We start from the raw sequence: 20,022 nt of genomic DNA, 5'->3' as shown, positions 1-20,022 counted from the left end.
CTCTAAAAGGGATAATCGGGGTTTCCTGAAGGTGGACTTTTAGAGAGGAGGCCGAGATCACCTTTGATGGTGATGGTGATATCCTCACAGGTCAGGAATGACCTTGAGTGTCCTGGCCTGTTCTCAATGACAGAGTGACTAAATTGCCCTTCTGGGGACCCTAGTATAGCCTTTGGGCCTATAGCTTTGCCAGCACCTTCCAAACTAAGAGTGAAATCCTGAGGTTGCTTCCTTTTTTATTTTTAATTCCTGAGAATACTTCTTTTATGCATCCAGTATTGCTCTGGGCACAACCTGAGGGCAAGAGCTGTTTCCCCCCTTTGACTCTCAACTCCCAAAGAAGGAACAATGTCTCTTCTATTAAATTGACAGTTTCCTGAAAGTGGAGCCAAGTCTCCTATTTTTTTCACTCTTCAGTCACCAAGAAAAAATCATGACTGTCAATTAATATACCTGAGAGGAAAACGATACCACGTGGCTAATCTTTACAGGAGCCATGGAGGGCCCAGCGGCTGTCCCAAGTAAAGGCAAAAATGCTTTCTCCTGAGATTTCTTCTGTCACCACCTTGGCACTGCCTATGTTTTGGTCCCGTCAGCTTCCAGAAGAGAAAGAATCATCATGGTACTCCTGAAGAAGAGAACAAAAGAAAAACAAACTAGCCATGGCAGTTTCTCTGGTAACAGGAGTTATTTGCTGCAGTCAGTCCGTGAGTTTCTGATGACCGTGATGGCCTTGGTGGGGGTGGCCGGCAGGGAGCAGATCTGGACCAGCCGATGAGATCCCAACAAATATGAAACAACTGGAATGCAACCACAGGGCAACAGAGCAGCAAGTACAAAATAATAAGCAATATGTTACTGTTGGAATTATACGTAGGTAAGCTCCCAAGGGCATGAATTGTGCCTTAAATCATTTATCTTTATATCCTTAGAGCCTAGCACATAGTAAAGATGTGTAACAAGTGTTCAACTAAATATATGATACAAGTCTCGTTTTTTTTTCCTTTCCATAAAATGAATCTTCCTAAGTTAGCCTATCATTAAGTTACTCCTCTATTAGAAATCTTCAAGGCTTGCTGATGTATGAAAATGCCTTCCTACATGGTAGGTATTTAGTAAATATCAATTCAGCTTGGCCCCTCAAAGCATCCACAATGTAGATTTCTACATTTCCTGCTTCACCTCCTACTATTCCCTTCATCAGAAGATGTGTTTTACCTGACTATCAGTTTTGTTTATTTATTTAATCTTAAAAGTTCACATGGCTATTTGTACTCTGTCTTTTGCTGAACTTTTTATGGAAAATTTTAAATATATGCAAAAACATACATATAAGTATAATGACCTCTCATGCACCCATTGGCTAGCTTCAACAATTCCTTGGCCAGAGGTGTTTTAAAGTTGTCTGAATGTCTTTAGGTGGGATCCCTCTCCAAATATTTATACCCTGCCCTTTTTACTCATGCTTCTTACCCATGTGACCCCTCAAAATGAATCCATGATTCCAATATACTCTTGGCCATAATGATCTTCTTGCCTCCCTCCCACCCCCTAATTTTTTTCCTACTGCCAAGACTTTGCTCATGCTGTTGCCTCTGCTTGGAATGCTCTTTCCCTTTCCCACTTGTCAAATCTAATGCATCTTTTTTTTTTTTTTTAAAAAGATTGGCACCTGAGCTAACATCTGTTACCAATCTTTTTTTTTTCTTCCCAAACCCTTCCAGTACATGGTTGTATACACACATTGTAGGTCCTTCTGGTTGTGATATGTGGGATGCCACCTCAGCATGGCTTGATGAGCGTTGCCACGTCTGTGCCCAGGATCTGAACCAGTGAAACCCCGGGCCGCCCAAGCGGAGTGTATGAACTTAACCACTCGGCCACAGGGTCGGCCCCCTAATGCATCTTTGATGCTCAAATGTCACCCAGCTCTGCTCTACCAGCTCAAGGTGATAGCTCCACCCTCTCAATTCTGTATTACAATTATATGGGTATATGTCTTATGTCCCTTGACCAATTGTAAGCTCTTGGAGAACAGGCTTCACGTCTGATTCATTTCTGTATCCTCAGTGTGAGAGAGAGAAACATATAGCTCCAAAGGGCCAGGAGTCGTGGAGGGCTCAAAGTGGGACAGACTGCTGCAAAAGCAGTAACAAAACATTCAGTGAGCGCCAGCTAAAGGTCAAGCATTCCTCACAGGTCATGTTTAATTTCGTGCCAGAGCTTCAAGGACAGAAGAATGCAGAATGAGTCCTGAGTCACCTCTCTCAGCCTCCAGATTAATTAGAGCTAATTATTCCCACCACAGGAACTCACTAAACATTTAACAATTTCTCCTACTCTCTGCTAGATATAGGAGATACAAAAATAAATAAGAAATGGTCTGTTTTGGAGAAACTCCCAGTGTACCTTTGTGATTTGATATGAAAACTCCACCATCTCTCATCACTAACATACAGATGTTGGACTCAGCCCCAAAACTACACTCTACGCTTAGAGACTCTGAAGGTGTCACTCTCGGATATTTCATATAGGTAATATTTTGTGGAGTGTCTGGTAGGTACACGGTGAATAAGACATACGCAATCTTTCTCATGAAGATCACCATCTATCAAATTGCTTATAGTTCTCCAAGGATTAATCCAAGGCTTAAGGCTTTCCCACCTCCTTGATCTCGCATATGCTGTTGTCATTTTTTTTTGCAGTGGCTTGTTTACCCTGTGTGTCTTCCTACTAAGAAGTGAGCTCTTTGAGCATATGGATTTTTGTCATGTTCATCACCTCCCACATCTTAGAGAGGTGCAGAAGCACAGTAGGCATAAATAAATAGCCATTGAAAAGAGTGGTTTATCAAGTAAATAAAATTCCGATCAGAATTTTCAGCAGAAGTTTCTGGCCAACATAACAAAGTCATCAACCAACAAGGGGCTACAAACTGATAAGATAATTCTGAAAAGAAAGATCAAAGAGGTGGGGTTCAATGCCTTTGAAAAAAATTACAAAGTCACAGTAATTAAAACATACTGTCTATAGAAGTGAGCATATAGATTCCAAAAACAGACTCATATAAATGAGCATTTACCTATTAACCTGTTGATTGCAAGATAGAACAGAATCACGATTCTTTCAGAAAAAGATGAATAAATGGTCTTCAGAAAACTGGTTCACAATGTGAAGAAAGATAAAAGCAGATCCCTATCTGATAACATTTAAAAAATTATACTCAAATGGATCAAAGATGGAAACGTGAAAAATACTTTAAGGTAACACAAACAAGGTTAAAGTACAAATGACCGAAAAAAAAAATCTGAGACACATGTAAACTTGGATAGTATTCAGAATATATATTTTTGAATACTACAAATCAGGAAGAAAAGGGCAAGTAGTCCAATAGAAAACTGGAGAGAAGATATAAACATACAATTCACATAAGATGAAATCTGAATGACCAAAAACCCATAAAAAAAAAAATCCTCATACCGCTGGTAAGAAGGAAATTGCAAATACCTCTTCCTCTAAGACTGGAAAAAAATTAGAAATCTACAATACACAGAATTGGCAATAATATGGGGAAATTGGCCCTCTCATAAACACTTCCAGCACATCTTAAATCTGCCTAGCTACATTTTAAGAAGAGCCACATGTGGCTAGTAGTTAACTTGTTTGAACAGTGTGCCTCTAGAGGGACTCACATGTACACAATAAGACCAAGGTTTCTAGGGGCTGGCCCCGTGGCTGAGTGGTTAAGTTCCAGTGCTCCGCTGCAGGCGGCCCAGTGTTTTGTTGGTTCGAATCCTGGGCGTGGACATGGCACTGCTCATCAAACCACGCTGAGGCGGTGGCCCACATGCCACAACTAGAAGGACCCACAACAAAGAATATACAACTATGTACCGGGGGGGCTTTGGGGAGAAAAAGAAAAAAAATAAAATCTTTAAAAAAAAAAAGGACACAAGGTTTCTAATAGCAAAATTCATAAAACTCCATTAGTTGAAGAATGGATAAATGAAACGTTATATATCATACAATGGAATACTATATAATAGTTAAAAGGAACGAATTAGATGTAAATATACATAAATATGGACAGCCCTAAAAAAACAACAGAGTGAAAGAACGTTACAGAATGATACATAGAAAACAACTCATGTTCATTAAAAAACAAAATGAAACAGTACAATACTTACATTGCTTGTGAATACACAATTTTTTTTCAATGGACTGGGAGAATGCACAGCCAATTATGATAATAATTGCTTCTGGGGAGGAAGAAAGGGTAATGGGTCTCAGAGTAGGAGACACACAGATAAGTTCAACTTTTATTTGTATTATTTTATCTCTCTTTTTGAATGTTGGCATTTTTAAAAATTCTTTTCTTGTTGTTTTTCTTCTCTTCAAATCCCCCCGTACATAGTTGTATATTCTAGTTGTAGGTCCCTCTGGTTGTGGCATGTGGGACGCCGCCTCAGCGTGGCCTGATGAGCAGTGCCCTGTCGGCCCAGGATCCGAACCAGCGAAACCCTGGACCGCCGAAGCAGAGCGTGTGAACTTAACCACTAAGCCATGGGGCTGGCCCCTATTTTATTTTTTTAAAAAGTGAAGAAAACAGATCATGAGATCAATAGTCAATTTGGGGTTATGGGTATACAGCGTTTCTAATATTCTCTCTATTAAGTTTCACATGATAATTCCCATTTTAAGTAAACGAGATGCCTATAGAGATGTAAATATTACCCTGTAACTTTCTGTTGGCCCCAAAATAAAGTTGATTAGCGGCTGGCGGCCAGCGGCTCTGCTTCCTCAACCGGGGGTTTGCAGGTTCGCATCCTGGATGCAGACCTACACACCGTTCATCAAGCCACCTGTGGTGGCATCCTACATACAAAATAGAGGAAGACTGGCATAGATGTTAGCTCCGCGACAATCTTCCTCAAGCAAAAAGAGGAAGATTGGCCCTGGATATTAGTTCAGGGCCAATCTTCCTCACCAAAAAAATTGAAAAAAAGAAAAAAAAGTTGACTGGCATTCTAGTACTCTGTGAGCCCACAGGTCATCCCAGCCCTATTCACCCGATAGATATAGCCGGCACGCCCGGGGGACCGTGTGAGCAGGGGCCACAGGCTTGCAAGGTGTCGGATCTCGATGTACAAATAACAGGGTGTTGAAAATGAGTTAAGAAGCTGTAAGTTGGGGTGCAGCACAGTGAATAAAATGTATACCTAGGAGACAAGTAGGAGCTGGGAACGCAGGATGTGGGGTAGGAAAGAATACGAAGATGTGGGAAGTGGATCCTGCGGCGAGAGAGCCTAAGAAGCCGTTTGGGGGCCGTGGAGGTCCCGCAAGGCTTTTCAGCTCGCAGCCTCTGGAGCCTAAGCCGCGCGGCTACTTTCACGGCTCCTCGGAACGCGCTGTGCTACTCACTTCCTTGACGGCCACCCCTTCTCCCTTTCGGCCACTCACCTCCCCATCAACAACCCCCAACGCCCCTCACCCGGGACAATGGACCTTGAAGAGCCACCGCTGCCTCAGATCGCGGACCACAAACCCATTCTCCCGCCAATTCAGCCCTCTGACCTCCGCCTTCTGACCCGGAGCACCACTCTTCCGCCTTGTGAAGCCCGGGAACTCGTTCTGGAGTCTCAAGAATCCGCTGTTTCTGAAAAAGGACTCCTACCGAGGCAAAAAGGCATGTGCTCTAGCCCATAAAATACATTAGCGTGTTTTATGTATATTTTCACGCACTCCCAATCTCCTGTCGAGAGAACGGAATTTAAACTTCCAGGTCAGATCGAATGCATTCTGGGAAATGTAGTCCTTAGCCTCCACGCCTCAATCCTCGGAGCCCAGAGTGAGGGAGCGTCGCGAAAGTTGACGGCTTAGGGACCCTTCCCTTGGGCTCTCTAAAGGAGAGAGTTGGTGAAATATTTGCAATGAAAATAATACAAGCTCACTTCCTCATTTCCCAAGAACCTCCCCCGTCGAAGCTTGGAAGTGCTTGGGAACCGTCCCTCCTTGACCTTTAAGTGAGCAGCAGGTAGATGGTCTCTTAGTTCCTGTCAGGTCTCCGCCTGTCTTGGTGCCCCGCCCCCCGTGCCGGAGCCTGCGCAGCCAATTGGCTGGGAGGACTTGAGCGGCGGAAGCAGCTGGCTCGCGCGGGGTCTGGCGGAGGGGGGGGAGAGCTGTGAAGATGGCGGCGGTGGTGGAGGTGGAGGTTGGAGGAGGTGCTGCCGGCGAACGGGAGCTGGATGAGGTAAGAAGAGTTGAGAGTCGAGGAGAGGAGGTGCTCAGCCTGAAAGTGAAGGGAGGGCAGGGGAGGTATCGGGGGTGGGGGTCCTCGGAGAGACGGGATCCTCAGAGGAAAGGAGCCGACTGGGGGGCGGGTGCGCGGAGAGGGAAATCCTTAGGACCCTGGACTCCAGGACTCCGAGGCGGTCTTGGGAGTAGAAGATTTGCAGTAACCTCAAGGGTGGAGATGGAGGACAGGGAAAGAAGCCAGGGGGCTGGGGGTGTTAAAATTTTGAGATTATTAGCTGGGGGTCCTAGGGTAGGACTAGGGCTGAGAGGTAGCTTGAGTTGGAGGGCGTGGACTTATGCGAGGGAGGGCCGGCTTTAACTGTGGGAAAGGACTCGGTCTAGGTTTGGAGTGGGGTTGGGGCGTTGGGGTCGGGGTCGCGGACCGAGGGAGTGCTAACCTAGTATTAGAGCTTTGAGTTATTTTTATGTAGGAGTTATTATTTATCCTTACATTCTAGAACTTTGTACATAATCTGTGTTCAGTAAAGTTTTGTCAGCGAACGAAAGAACGAATGGATGAATGAATGATTGTATACCGGAATTCACCCATTCACTCGTTTAACAAACATTATCACCTTTGTGCCGAGTGCTAAGGACACAGGGGCCCTCCCCTTGAAGAGCCCACAGTCTAGAGATGGGAGACACACAAGAAGACTAGTCGTTGTATCAGAGGTATAATGGTGGCACTGAGGCGAGGGGACCATTTCAGTGTGGGGTATGGAAGGCTTCTCAGAGGAGCTGAGTCTTAGAAAGATAAATGACTCTCTCCTTCTAGACTTATGAATCTTTGAGGGTGAGCTCCTTGAGGCTGTATGTTCCCTTTACCTATCTAATAGCCATTTAGCAACTGGTGTATTCAATTACCAGTGGTTCTTGAAGGAATCACTAGGAGGAAAGAGACGTTGAGTTTGAGGGGCGTGAAGGGACAGCGCTGAGAGAGAAGGTGAGACAGCGACGGGGAAAGATTCTGAGGCCACAGGTACATTCATAGCTGGGGGTGCTTGTGGGCTTGCGCATGACAGCATACGGACAGCCAGGAGGAATAGAAGGAGGGAGATTGATTGTCACGTTGGAACCAGTGGGATCAGAATCTTAGAGGCCCTAGCTGTGGGTAGGGTGGGTAGGGAGGATTGGGGCTGAGGCTCAGAGAAAGGGAGTAGAAGTAGATTTGAGAAGCAAAGACTATTGCTGGGTGGTGGGATGACTTGGAGGATTTGATTTATCTGATTGGGATCATTCAGGTGCAGGGAGGAGACTGAGAAACTAACAGGTGGTCAGAGCAAGGGGGGATTTTCAAAGAAACATTTTAGCCTCATACCGCCTACTCACTAGAAACTACAGGTGTTTGGATACCACTGTTGGTGAGGTGGGATGGTTGTGAAGGGGCTCCAAGGCCCCTTCCAGCTTTAAGTTTCTGTGATTACAATTGGCTGTGGTTCACTGGGATATATTTGAGAGCGTCTTGAAAAAGCTAACTACTGTATTGAAGTTATTACATATGGTTTGTTAGTCATGGGCTCTCCTTTGAGGAAGCCTGATTTCAGTTACATATGTTAGGGTTCACTGAGATAAAAAGCAAAAGTTTTGGAAGAGGAGAAAAGAACTTAAAGTTTTGATATAAAACATTTTTGATTTTTGCCTCTTAGCTTTTCTTCCCTTATTGTTTTAAGAATTTAAAAGCTTCCAGTAGCATAATACACTTCCAGAGTGTCGTGTCTAGAGGTCAATTTTATGTGTAACCACTAACATTCATCCCAGAAACTTTTGTTACTTGTTTCATTTACTGAGAAAGAATATAATCTGTTGTCTGCAAATTCTCTGTGGACTGGTTCTGTCCTTTTCTTTGTGTGTTTAAGAAAGTAATTCTGAGGGGCCGGCCCGGTGGCGCAGTGGTTAAGTGCACACGTTCCGCTTCGGCGGCCCAGGGTTTGCCAGTTTGGATCCTGGGTGTGGACATGGCACCGCTTGGCAAGCCATGCTGTGGCAGGTGTCCCACATATAAAGTAGAGGAAGATGGGCATGGATGTTAGCTCAGGGCCAGTCTTCCTCAGCAAAAACAGGAGGATTGGCAGCAGATGTTAGCTCAGGGCTAATCTTCCTCAAAAATAAAAAAGAAAGAAAGTAACTCTGTGAAGCTGGAACAGTCAGTCATCCCTTCAACCTCCAAAAACAAACAAACCCCAAAAAACCAGGAGTCTAGTCTGACAGACCTTAATGTCTGTGTGGGTTTCCTGCTAATGTCTCCCCAGCTGTTCCTTAGCAGCCTTAACTAGTGAAAGAGAAGGTGAAATCCATCTTTTAATTGGTAATTATGGGGGTCTATTGTGTGTTATGCACTGGGAATTGAAAAATGAGTAAGACAGGATCTCTACCAACTTAGAGTATAGTGAAAAGGTATGCAGATGGCCCATTACAATACTAGATAATTGCTGTAATGGAAGTGTGTTGACAAATTCAGTGGGGCACAAAAGACAAGCACTTGAGTCTGCTAGGGGGAGTCAACGAAGTCTTTATGATAGAGATGGATTTGAGCTGAACAATTAAAGGTTGGGTTTACAAAGAAGCAATGGTTTACATGTGGCATCACAGTTGCCTTCCTGTAGCACTTTCTGCTTGGTAGACTCTGCTGTGGAGCCCAGGTTCTGAAAGGGTCGTGGATAGCCTAGCTCGGATGCACTTGGTGCTCTTTGCCACTTCTTTGGAAAGATTGTGCATGCTGTGGTTTGTTCTTCAGAATATTGTATGTATGTTTCCAATATCAGATTCCATTAGTATGATAAGCAGCCAGGAATAGCAGCCATCAGTTCATTCATGTTGCTTTCCTCTTCTTTTGTCTTTTTCATTATTACTTTCTCTAGTAGTTGAGGTCTTTTAGGCTTTACTTACTGCTTCTGCTGTTTTGGAGAGGTGGATAGAGAAGGAGGCTTAGGAAAGAGCTACCGGTAGAAAAGGCTACTGTTTGTTGAGCCCTTACCATGAACCAGCTGCTTTTTAAAGCCCTTTCCCTACATTATCTCATTTATTACTAACGGCAGCCCTATGAGTTAAATGGTGTTAACTGCATGTTATAAATGAGACTGAGGCTAGAGAGGTTAAGTAACTTTTCCTAGGATTCCACAGTTTGTGAGTGGGGAACTGCAGATTCCAACCCAGGTCTGCCTGTGCTATACTGAACTTAGCCTGCGCTATACTGAGTACCTTGGTTCCATTTCTCACTCCATTATTTGTGCCTTGGGGGTAGGTAATTTAAAACTGTATGGTCTTAATTATCTTGTATGTGAAAATTGATACAGTACATTTGATAAGTGACTGTGATTCCAAATAGCCTTTTGAGTCTCACATTTGTGCGGTAAGTTTTATTAATATTCTCTGTTTGTGATAGAGGAAGTTGAGGTTCAGAGTATTTGAGACATGCATGCCTAGGGGCTGGTAACTACCAAGTCGTATTACTAAGATTTAAACCCATTTTTCTAGATGCCAAAGTGTTTGTTTTTCCTTTGTTAAAAGACCTAATCTGCAGACTCCTCTTACCAAAGTAAACTACCCCTTTCTTTATACACAAAAGTCTCATCTCCAAAACATGAAGCAGCATTTCATTCCTGAGAGGTTCAAAGTAGGGGTTAACTAAAGGAATATTGGTTTTTCTATACAGGTCTTTTAATTTACTGATAACTTGATTCTGCTGAACCCCTGGTCATGAGGAGCAGTCAGCTCAGTGGTAGTTAGGGAGGTGAGAGATGGTCTAGCCAGCTCAGGCTAGGTATTAAACAGGCTGTGACGACTGGCTAAGCTCACTTCTTTCTCTCAACTTGGAAAAGCACAGCTGCTTGAGGATATTAGTAGGATAAAGCATGGGTGCCAGCTAGGAGGCCCAGAAGCAGACCTTTTCCTGGAGCCGGTGAGTTCCTCCTCAAGGGGGTAGCTGGCCAACCCCTGAGAGGAATTGGAGGCATTGTTTTGGCACAGAGAGCTGGCTTGGGACCTAAGGTAGAAAAGCACTTCAACACCCAGTGAGGGCCAGCCAGCCTGCCTGGCCAGTGCCTGTAAATGCTGGATGTGTCTACTCTCAGCACTTGTTTATCTGCCAAAATGATGTAATATCATGCAGATCAGTGAGTAGTTTCCAGCTCAAGTTCAAAGCAAGTATCCCAGCCTACAACTAACCTGAGGTATTATTGCCTTAAGTGAGTAAATTCTCTCTTCTGGGCCCTGTTTTTATTCTTATTAAAAGAGGAGATTGGACTATTGGTGGTTTTTAAACCTTTATTTAGTCACACAATTCTTTATTCAAACAAAATCTCACGTCTAAGCCTTGTGGTTGGTCCTTACAGGAACTCAGAACCCCCTGGTCGTCTCAAGCCACACTTTGAAAATCAAGGAGTTTTCTCTTACTGCCCACTGATTGCGTGACCCTACTTTATGTTCCTCCAACCTCCTGTACTTCTCTTAGCCTTGCCCTACCCAACATTATTCTGTGTGTCTTCCCCACTAGACTGTTAGTACATGAGAGAGCAGAGTTTGTCTGTCTTGCTCATCGTCGTAATCCCTTCGCTCAGCATGGTGCCTGGTGTACAGAAGGCACCTAATAAGTGTTTGATAATTATTACTTTTGAGTAGCAGTAATAATGGCTACCATTTAGTGAATGTGATATGCCAGCTCCTCTACTTAGTAGGACATGCTTTTTTATTGAATACTTACAACATCATATGAGAACTGAACTATTGAACTAAATCATGTCTAAAGCTCTTTCTGGCTCTAACATGCTGTGCACTGTGTTTCTGATTACTGCCAGGTCTTTGTTGGTGCTGTCCTGTCTGCCTAGAATACCTTTCCTTTCCCTCTGTACCTTTCCAAATCCTACCTGTACTTTAAAGTTCTAGTCCAAAGCTCTCTTGGCTTCTAGAACTATTCTTTTTTTTTTTTAAAGATTGGCACCTCAGCTAACAACTGTTGACAATCTTTTTTTTTTTTCCCTGCTTCAGCTCCCCAAATCCCCCCAGTAGATAGTTGTATATCTTAGTTGCAGGTCCTTCTAGTTGTGGCATGTGGGACGCTGCCTCAACGTGGCCTGATGAGTGATGCCATGTCTGCACCCAGGATCTGAACCCTGGGCCGCCGCAGTGGAGTGCGTGAATTTAACCACTCAGCCATGGGGCCGGTCCCTAGAACTATTCTGATCTATGCTGATATCTTCTTTCCCTGCCTTGTATGGTTCTCTCTGTGTTCATTTGTCAATTTATCAAACTTCTCTGAAGCACCTTGTGCATGCAGGGCATTGTGCTGTGCCTGATAATACCAGGATGGATCAGGTGTGATAATTGCCTTAAAGGAGTTCACAGCCTAGCATGGGTAGAGAAAGACTGATAAATAAATACAAAAATATGTCACAGGTGCTGTGATACTGGAGTAGGTGCAGTGGGTACATCAAGGAGGAAATGGCAATCCATGTCATAGCTCCTCTTCCCAGCTAGATTGGTAAAACCCCAGCAGGCAGGCTGTAGAAGTTCTCATCCCTTGCCTCTTCAGAGTAGTAATCACTGTTTTGTTTTGTTGTTTTTCCTCCTGTGGGTCTCTCCCTGTAGACATTTGATAAACGTTCCTTGTTTCCAGGGGTTTTCTTCTCTAGGGATTCTTGGTCAAAACCAAGATCTTACTGAGGGATTGAGGCTTGTGTGACTAAAGTTTAATCTTGGATATCTGACCTTTTGTCTTTGTTTTTTTTTAAGGCATGTAAAATGAGTAGTAGCATAGTGTAGTGGGGAAAAAACTAGAGTGGTAAAGAATAAACCTAGGTTCTAGACTAGAAATAGCAGATTTGTTTTATCTCAGAGACAGCCAAATGTAAATAGATGCTTAGAAGTCTGTGTTGAGAAGGATTCTGAGGCCAGGGCTCAGCTGGAGAGTGTTGAGGGAGAGTGCTAAAGGTGAAATAATATAGAGTACTTACTCTGTGCCAGGTCCTGTGCTGAGTGTTTTATATGCATTATCTAATTTAATACCACAGCCTTACAAGGTAGATACTATTATGGTTATCCCCATTCCACAGATGTGGATACTGAGGCGTAGAAAATTTAAGTAACTTGCCCAATGTCAAGCAGGAGGGTAAGTGATAGAGGCTGGGGTTCAGATCCAAGATGACTCCAGCACCTGTGCTCTTAACGCCTCTGTGCAGTATGAGTACTATACACTCCCAGTACTGTCCTATTCTGGACATTTCTACTATGTAAGTGTGTGGCTTCGTTTACAGAGGTGATTTGATTGGGATCATGCTATTTGTCTGTCTCTCCTACGAGACTGAATTCTCCTTGAAAGGCTTATCCATCTTATATCCCTGGGGCCTGGCATAGAATATGAGTCAATAAATGTGTGAAGAACTCATGAAAGATTGCAACCTCTCTGTACCTCAGTTCTTCATCTGTGAAATGATAGATGTTGACTGGATGACCTTTTAGAGGTCTCTTGCAGCTTTGAAGGTCCTCAATTCCAGTGTTTTACTCTGCCTTGTGTTTCCTACACTTCTTATCAGGTACTCGGTAAATACTAGTGAGTGAATGAATGTAGGTATAATTATTGTTAATAATCTGTGCTAATAATATTGGCATGAGAGAAGAAGAAAATTATGATAGAGGAATTGTAGACAAAAAGGCCTACACATAACGTCCAATTTGGTAACCTTTGACATTTCATGCAGTCGGAGTTTCCTGCTCTGGCAGACAGTCTTTCCCATCTGGTTTCCCATTAAAACACCTCCCATCCCCAGCTCATTCTTGCTTTTTGCAAGTCACTTTTTGATTAACCTTATGACTTAATGACTCGTGTACTTCCAGAAGGAATTTAAGGTGTCATCTGGTCAATAAAGAGCGGGTAGGAGAGAGAAGAAGAAAAGATGAAGGGGAATGTTTTAACTCCTTGAGTGCAGGGACCATCTTTCTCTTTTCTGTACATTCCTCAGTGCTTTGCCCAGTGCTGGGCACATAGCAGACATCAATATATTTATTGAATAAATGAGAATGCTTGTAGAATAGGATTCTGCTCAAGGTTAAGGAAGTATTGAGTAAGGTGCAGTGGTTAACAAACACATTTGCTCTTCTGGCAATAACATACAGCGCCTGACAGTGTTTGCTTATAAACTGCTTATGAAGCATTTCCATTTTGAATTAATGCCATATTGCTTGTTACCAGTGAGTCCTAGGCACAGACTCTGAGGACCTGCTTTCTGCCCTCATGGTACCCTGTAGAGATTTCTGTCAGCACTTACCATGTGTATTGTTTGTCTCCCCTACTGGACAGAGAACTCCTTGAGGGGACAGAAACACATCGTTTTTTATCCCAGTGTTCCCAATACCTAATCTCTCACAGGGGCTAGCTAGCATAGGGTAAATACTCAATGTTTATTAAACTTGAATCTTAAATCTAGTCCATCCACCCAGGTTGAACATCCCCAGCAAGTGACCACCCAGTCTATGTATAAACCCCTCTAATGATAGGGAGCTTATCATTCTGTGGTCAGCCTAGTCCCTCTTTGAATACCTCTGTTGCAGTATTCTTCAAATTAGGCTAGAATTCTTATTTCTGTGGCTTCAATTTTTTAGTCTTCCGTGTACCTTTTCCCAGATCCTGCTTCTTTGCATCTTGGACCCATGGAGGTGCATGCGCTTCTAGAGAATGCCTCTGGGGAGTATAGGCTTGGTCACCTGAAGCTATTTGGCCTCAAAGCTTACTCCATGAAAGCCAACCCAAGATAATCCATCTGCTGTCATTCTTATCTCTGTTTTATTTCTTTGTGCTTTCCCTTTTTGGAGTCATTTATTATCTCTTTGCTCCTCAGAGGAAAATCTGTAGGTAAACATAAACTCATTAGTTCTCTCTAAAGTGCAGCTTTCCCAAGGGGATGCTGAGTTATGGCCACGGGGCTTTTGGCTATGAGCAACTAGGAAGAGACTAGGGAAGGGAGAAGCAGAGAGCTAGAGGCAGAGAGCATGAGCCCTGCCAAGGTTTGTGTCGTCTCCACGCCCCCCCCCCCCCCCCCCGTCCTTCCCCCTTCCCTGTAGGGTGTTCTCAATAACTGAATGCATACTGTTACTGAAGAGGCCTCCAGTGACATTTTACTCCCCATTGCTTATACGATTGAGCCTGACCTCTTCTGAGTCTGCCATTTAGCACACTGCAGAAACAGTCTTTTCTCCTTCTATTCTAATGATAACAATAACTTTTTAAGTGCATACTATGTTCCAGGCACTATGCTAAGGATTTTACATGCATTAGCTCTTTTAATTGTATTTTAATACTATTATTATCTTCATTTTCCGGATGAGAAAAACAGGCACAGTAGAGTAGTTTATTCAAGGTTGCTTAGCTTGTAAGTGGACTTGGGATTTGAACCTGGTCATTTGACTCCACGATCTTCATTGCTGGTGTACTCTATAGCATGGATTCACTGTTTTCAAAATTCACCATGTATTTATTGAGTATTTAATTATGCCAGATACTTTATTTGGTCTTGGGAATTCATAAATGGATAAAGAGACTATTTCTGCTGCACAAGAGTTCATGGTCTGATGAGGAGGGGGACCCGTCAAGTGATAATGACAGTATAGTGTGATGAATAGAGGTACGTACAAGGTACCAGAGGTACATGGAAGGAGGAGTGCTTAAGTGTGTTTGGGAGAGTTAGGGAAGACTTCAGAGAGGATATGACGTTGGCTGGATTCTTAATGGAGGGGTAAAAGTTGACCACATGGATAGGAGGCCAGTTTAGGCCAAGGTAAAAAGCGTATATGTGAAGGAATGGAGGCATGAAATCTCTAATTTCTTAAGCATACTGTTCTCTACTAATAAAACATTTATTGATAACTGCTTGCTTTGTGCAAGGCACTGTGTTAAGTGCTTGGGTTTAGAGAAAAGATACTAAATCATGTTTCTCGCCTTCAGAGAGCTTACAGTTCAGTTAGAAAAACAGGACATGTAGTCTGGTTGGGAAGGTAATGGCTGTAATCATAAAATAAGTAGTAGTAAATACCTTATCAGTAGAAAAAACAAGGTACTATTGGGGAAGTAAATCCCTTTTCCTTGGTATGGTTAGGAAGGACTTCATGGAGAAGGAGCCATCTGAGCTGGGCTTAATGGAGAGAGCATAAGGAATAAAGGCCCCAAGTAAATGTGAGAAAGAAGGATGTATTTGGGGATCCGCAGGTCAGAGGCTTAAGTGCTATATCTGGAAACATAGGTGGGGGCCAACGTGAGGTTGACTGAATGCCAGGCTGAGGGGTTAAGATATGTTTATTCATTCCTTCAGTCATCAATTATTGAGTGCTTATATGTGCCATATACTGTGCTGCAGACACAAAGATGAAGACATGGATCCTGCTCTCAGGGGCCTAATAGTCATGTAGGGGAAGATAGACATGGAAACAAATAACTGAAGGATAGTGTGTGTGTTATGTACTGCGGTGATGCAAAGGAGGGGTGATTAACTGCTTGAGAGAGTCATTAAAAACTGAGAAGATGCTTGAATTGGTTCTTGAAGATTGTTTGAGTTCACTAGATAGTAAAAGTTTGTGAGGTAGGAAGAGTGGTCCAGCAAAATGAAAAGATATGCAAAGGCTTGGAGGCATTAAACAGCATAGAATATTCTGGGAACTGTAAGAATTGGAGTGTAGGTTAAATGTAGGGGATAGCAATGAATGATAAGGTTGGAGAGGCCTTTTTAACAACATGCTAAGAAGCTTGGGCTTGTGACATATTCAGATCTGTGTCTAAGAATGATCAAGTCTGGTAGAAGTATGAGTTATTTTTGGAAGGATCAAGTTGGGGAAAGAGAAGAAATTAGTTGGGAATACTGTGGTTGTCTAAGAGTGAGATGATGAAGATCCGAGCATGAGCAAAGGCAGTGAGGATGGAGAAAAGTGAGCAGCTATAAAAATATTAAATAGCAGTGCTTCCACTTATGTTTTTGCCCCTTTCCATTCCTCTCCCTAATTCACTCACTCACACATTCATCAAGCATTTATTAAGTATGTAATCTGTATTGTTTATTCATTCTTCTTCAAATACTTGTGACTTCAATATGTCAGGCATTTTTCTAGGTCCCAGAAATTCAGCAATGAAGGAGACAATCAAGGTTTTTGCTCTTGTGAACTTTACTTTCTAATTGGGGCACACAGATGACAAGTAATGATTAAGGTAACTCCAAATGGTGGTACATGCTCTGAGGAAAGTGGGGTGATGTGGTAGAGAATGACTGGAGGAGAGGTGCTACTTTAAATAGAGGGGTTAGGGAAAGCCTCTGAGGAGGTGATATTTGAATCAAGACCTGAATGAAGAAGACCTAGCAATTTGAAGGTTTGGAAGCAGACGTGTCAAGAGGAGGGAGAAGCAAGTACATATTGGTGGGAATGAGTTAGGCGTGTCTTGGAAACAAAAAGAAGGCCAGTGTGACTGAATCATAGTGAGCAAGGGAAAAATAGTACCATCTGAGGTCAAGGAGTTTGGCACAGTCAGATCTGTAAGGCCTTGTAGATGCTGCTAAATATGTTGAATTTTATTGAGAGTACAATGAAAAGATTTTGGATGGTTTTAAAAATGAGAGTCAGGTGAGCTGATTTGCATTTTGTTTGTTTGTTTGTTTGTTTTTTTTTTGAGGAAGATTAGCCATCAGCTAACTACTGCCAGTCCTCCTCTTTTTGCTGAGGAAGCCTGGCTCTGAGCTAACATCTGTGCCCATCTTCCTCTAGTTTATACGTGGGACACCTACCACAGCATGGCTGCCAAGCAGTGCCATGTCCGCACCCGGGATCCCAACCAGCGAACCCCGGGCCGCCGAGAAGCGAGAAGCGGAACGTGCGAACTTAACCGCTGTGCCACCGGGCCGGCCCCGTGCTGATTTGCATTTTTACAGTCTTTTTTTCTGCTTTGAGGAGAATGGATTGTAGGCGGGCGTTCAAGGAGAGCAGTTAGGAGACTATTACAGTAGTCCAGGTAAGAAGTGATAGTGTTGGAGTTGTGAGGGGTGGGCGAGTAGCAGAGATGATGGAGAAAAGTGGATGAGTTTAGAATATGTTTTGAACTGGAGGCTACAGGACTTGCTGGTGGATTGGATATGGGATGTAAGGGAAAGAAAATAATGAAGCTTGACTTTCAGCTTTTGGATTAGTTTTGCTTTGACTTGAATAATTGACAACACCATGGTTGATGGTAATGTGAAGGTACCGTGAACTGAACAAAAATGACCAGGGGAGAAATTTTTTGGGGGGAGGGAGGAAATGTGAAAAATTCTATTTGGCTGTGTTAAGTTTGAGATGGCAATGAAACATCTAAGTGGTAGTGTTAATTAGACAGTTGGAAATAAGAACTTAGAGCTCAGGGGAGAGGTCTGGACATTGGTCTGGGACTCTGAAGATCTGGCTTTTTATCCTAGCTCTATGACACAGTTGTTACCTAAGGCAAGTCTGTAAGTCACCTGGGTTGCAATGTAGTCAGCGTAAAGAATAATGAAGTTATTTGTTATGCCAGCCTCATGCGTATGCTGGGAGAATCCTGTTTGTTTATTTATCCATTCATCAACCATACACTGAGCATTTACCAGGCACTGTTTTAGATGTGAAGAATAACAAAGAAATGGGCCTGCTCTCAGGCTTCTCATAGTCTAGTGGAAGAGTTAGTCAGATGAACAGATGTGACAAATGCTGTAATACAAAAGCACAGAGATCCCTGGGAGCACAGAAAATGGTGGGCAGGGGATCAGGAAAGGCTCCCCAGAAGTGGCACTTTAGCTGGTCTGAAAGATGACTGGAAATTAACCAGCTAAAAAAAGAAGGGAAGGGCCCTCTAGGCAGGGGGAGCAACATGTGCAAGGTGGGAGGTGAGAGAGAGAATGGCACTGTCAGGGAAGTGTATGTGGTTTAGTATTATGGAGCATCAGAGTAGAAGTGGGGAGTAATGAGAAAGTAGGGAGACTAGGGAGGGAGGCAGGTGTGAGATCACATAAAGCCTTATATACTGTGCTAAGGAGTTTGGGTTTTTATGTGTAGTGGATGATTAGCTATGGGAGAATTTTAAGCACTTAGGTGAGTGACATGGATCAGATTTACATTTTAGAAGATCACTCTGGGGACAGAAATGGAGAAGGAATTAAAGAGGCAGGGAAGACTTGCTTTAATCCAGGCAGGTGTGGCTTCCAGATTTATCTAATTCCAAAGTGCATCTATTTTCTGGTGTGTTATACATAGTAGGGGAGCATATGTTAAGTGCCAGAGGATTGGGGGAGCAGAGGAAGGTAAAACTGGAAAGGCAGACTGGGGTCAGATTGTGGCCTTGTGTGGTCACAGGAGCTCACTTTCAATGCTCTCATGGAGGGCATCGTGTAGCCTACTGTGGAGTTCTTTCTTTTTCTTATAGGCAGCATTGAGACATCAGAAGATTTTGAACTTGGGAAACATAGTGACTGGCAAGAAGGGCGTGAGGTTGAAGGGCCTGAATTGAGTTTGTAGCTTGAGTAATAGAAAGGAAGGAAGAGGTGGAAGAGACATCTCCTGCCGTACTGACCTCTGCCTTTTGGTACAACCAGCCACGTTCTTTAGTTTTTTTCCTCCTCGAAGCTTCCTTCGGTCCTAGTTGTATGCTGTGTTAAGTTTGGAAAGTATTTACTGCTGGCTATTAATGATTATGTAAGGTTTCATGTTACTATTTCTCTTATGAGAAAGAGCTACTTTCTAACTTAGTAGACACAAAGGATGGAGGACCTTTGTCAGCTCTATGTCTCTGATGTGGTCCTGATGCCAACCTTTCTCTTCTCTTTGGATCAAGTTCTGAGTTCCTTAAGGAGAAGAAAGGGCACTTTGAGCAGAGCCGAAGTGGATGACCGTAGCTTGTGATTCTGTCATGTGCTTGATATCTCTCACTGGCTAAAGGAATGGAGGGAGGGGGCCAGTTTTCTAAGTGATGGGGCATTTTGATAGCTACCTCTGAGTGTGGGCCACTGAAGGAATGACTTACACAGATTATACTTCTTCTCAGAGAGCAGCAGCTGTCTCAGGGGTATCTGGTAGTAGCCAATATAAAGTAAGTTCTGTTGGTTTCAGATGGCTTTCCCGGTTCCTCTGGATTTTTTGGCAGCATCATCCACACTGTTTGTTCAGGAGAGAATTACGCAGTCTCTGTGTATTTCCAGAGCACGTGCTTTGTGTCTAGGTGTGAGGTGTGAGGGGGATGCTGAACATTAAGGCATTATCCTCATCATCAGAACAGTTAACAAGGGGCTGTCGCGGTGGCACAGCGATTAAGTGCGCACATTCCGCTTCGGCGGCCTGGGGTCCGCTGGTTCGGATCCTGGGTACGGACATGACACCGCTCATCAAGCCATGCTATGGTAGGCGTCCCACATATAAAGTAGAGGAAGATGGGCACGGATGTTAGCTCAGGGCCAGTCTTCCTCAGCAAAAAGAGGAGGATTGGCAGCAGATGTTAGCTCAGGGCCGATCTTCCTCAAAAAAAGCAGTTAACATTATGTAACATCAATCTGACATTTATTGAACACATACAATGTGTCAGATTACCTGCTAGTTCTTTGAAACACAAAGATGAATAAGATATAAATGATCCTCAGACCACTTTACACCCAGTAGGATTCCTAAATGGGAGAAAATATTTGCAAATCATGTGTCTGATGATGAGGGACTTTATATTCAGAATATATAAAGAACTCTTACAACTCAACAAGAAAAAGTTAA

General features: G+C 43.3%; 2 protein-coding genes across 9 annotated transcripts in view; one reads left to right on the top strand and one right to left on the bottom strand.

The window, feature by feature from the left end:
- XNDC1N (XRCC1 N-terminal domain containing 1, N-terminal like) overlaps positions 1-6,089 on the bottom strand; it is a 38,615-nt gene extending 32,526 nt beyond the window's left edge. For 2 of the 8 annotated variants that reach the window (XR_011495830.1, XM_070490827.1), the window contains exons 1-2: positions 5,492-5,612; positions 454-628 (exon numbers count right to left, since the gene is read on the bottom strand). Coding sequence is in view for 7 of the 8 variants with exons in the window: in XM_070490827.1 (XP_070346928.1) it covers positions 454-498 (45 nt within the window). In the remaining variant the exon portion in view is untranslated. Of the gene's footprint in view, positions 1-453; positions 629-4,187; positions 4,260-5,460 lie in introns of all 8 variants that reach the window. The other 6 variants (XM_070490826.1, XM_044753571.2, XM_044753566.2 and 3 more) reach the window with 6 other exon arrangements.
- Positions 5,842-20,022, top strand: part of RNF121 (ring finger protein 121) — a 77,212-nt gene continuing 63,031 nt past the window's right edge. Inside the window, exon 1 of the mRNA XM_014841992.3 lies at positions 5,842-6,250. Within this exon, the coding sequence (XP_014697478.1) occupies positions 6,188-6,250 (63 nt within the window). The 5' untranslated portion in view covers positions 5,842-6,187. The remainder of the gene's footprint in view (positions 6,251-20,022) is intronic.

This window comes from Equus asinus, chromosome 20, assembly GCF_041296235.1.
Source record: "Equus asinus isolate D_3611 breed Donkey chromosome 20, EquAss-T2T_v2, whole genome shotgun sequence".
Lineage (NCBI taxonomy): Eukaryota > Metazoa > Chordata > Mammalia > Perissodactyla > Equidae > Equus > Equus asinus.
Note: the sequence above shows the minus strand (reverse complement) of the source record. Positions and strands in the feature narration are given on the sequence as shown.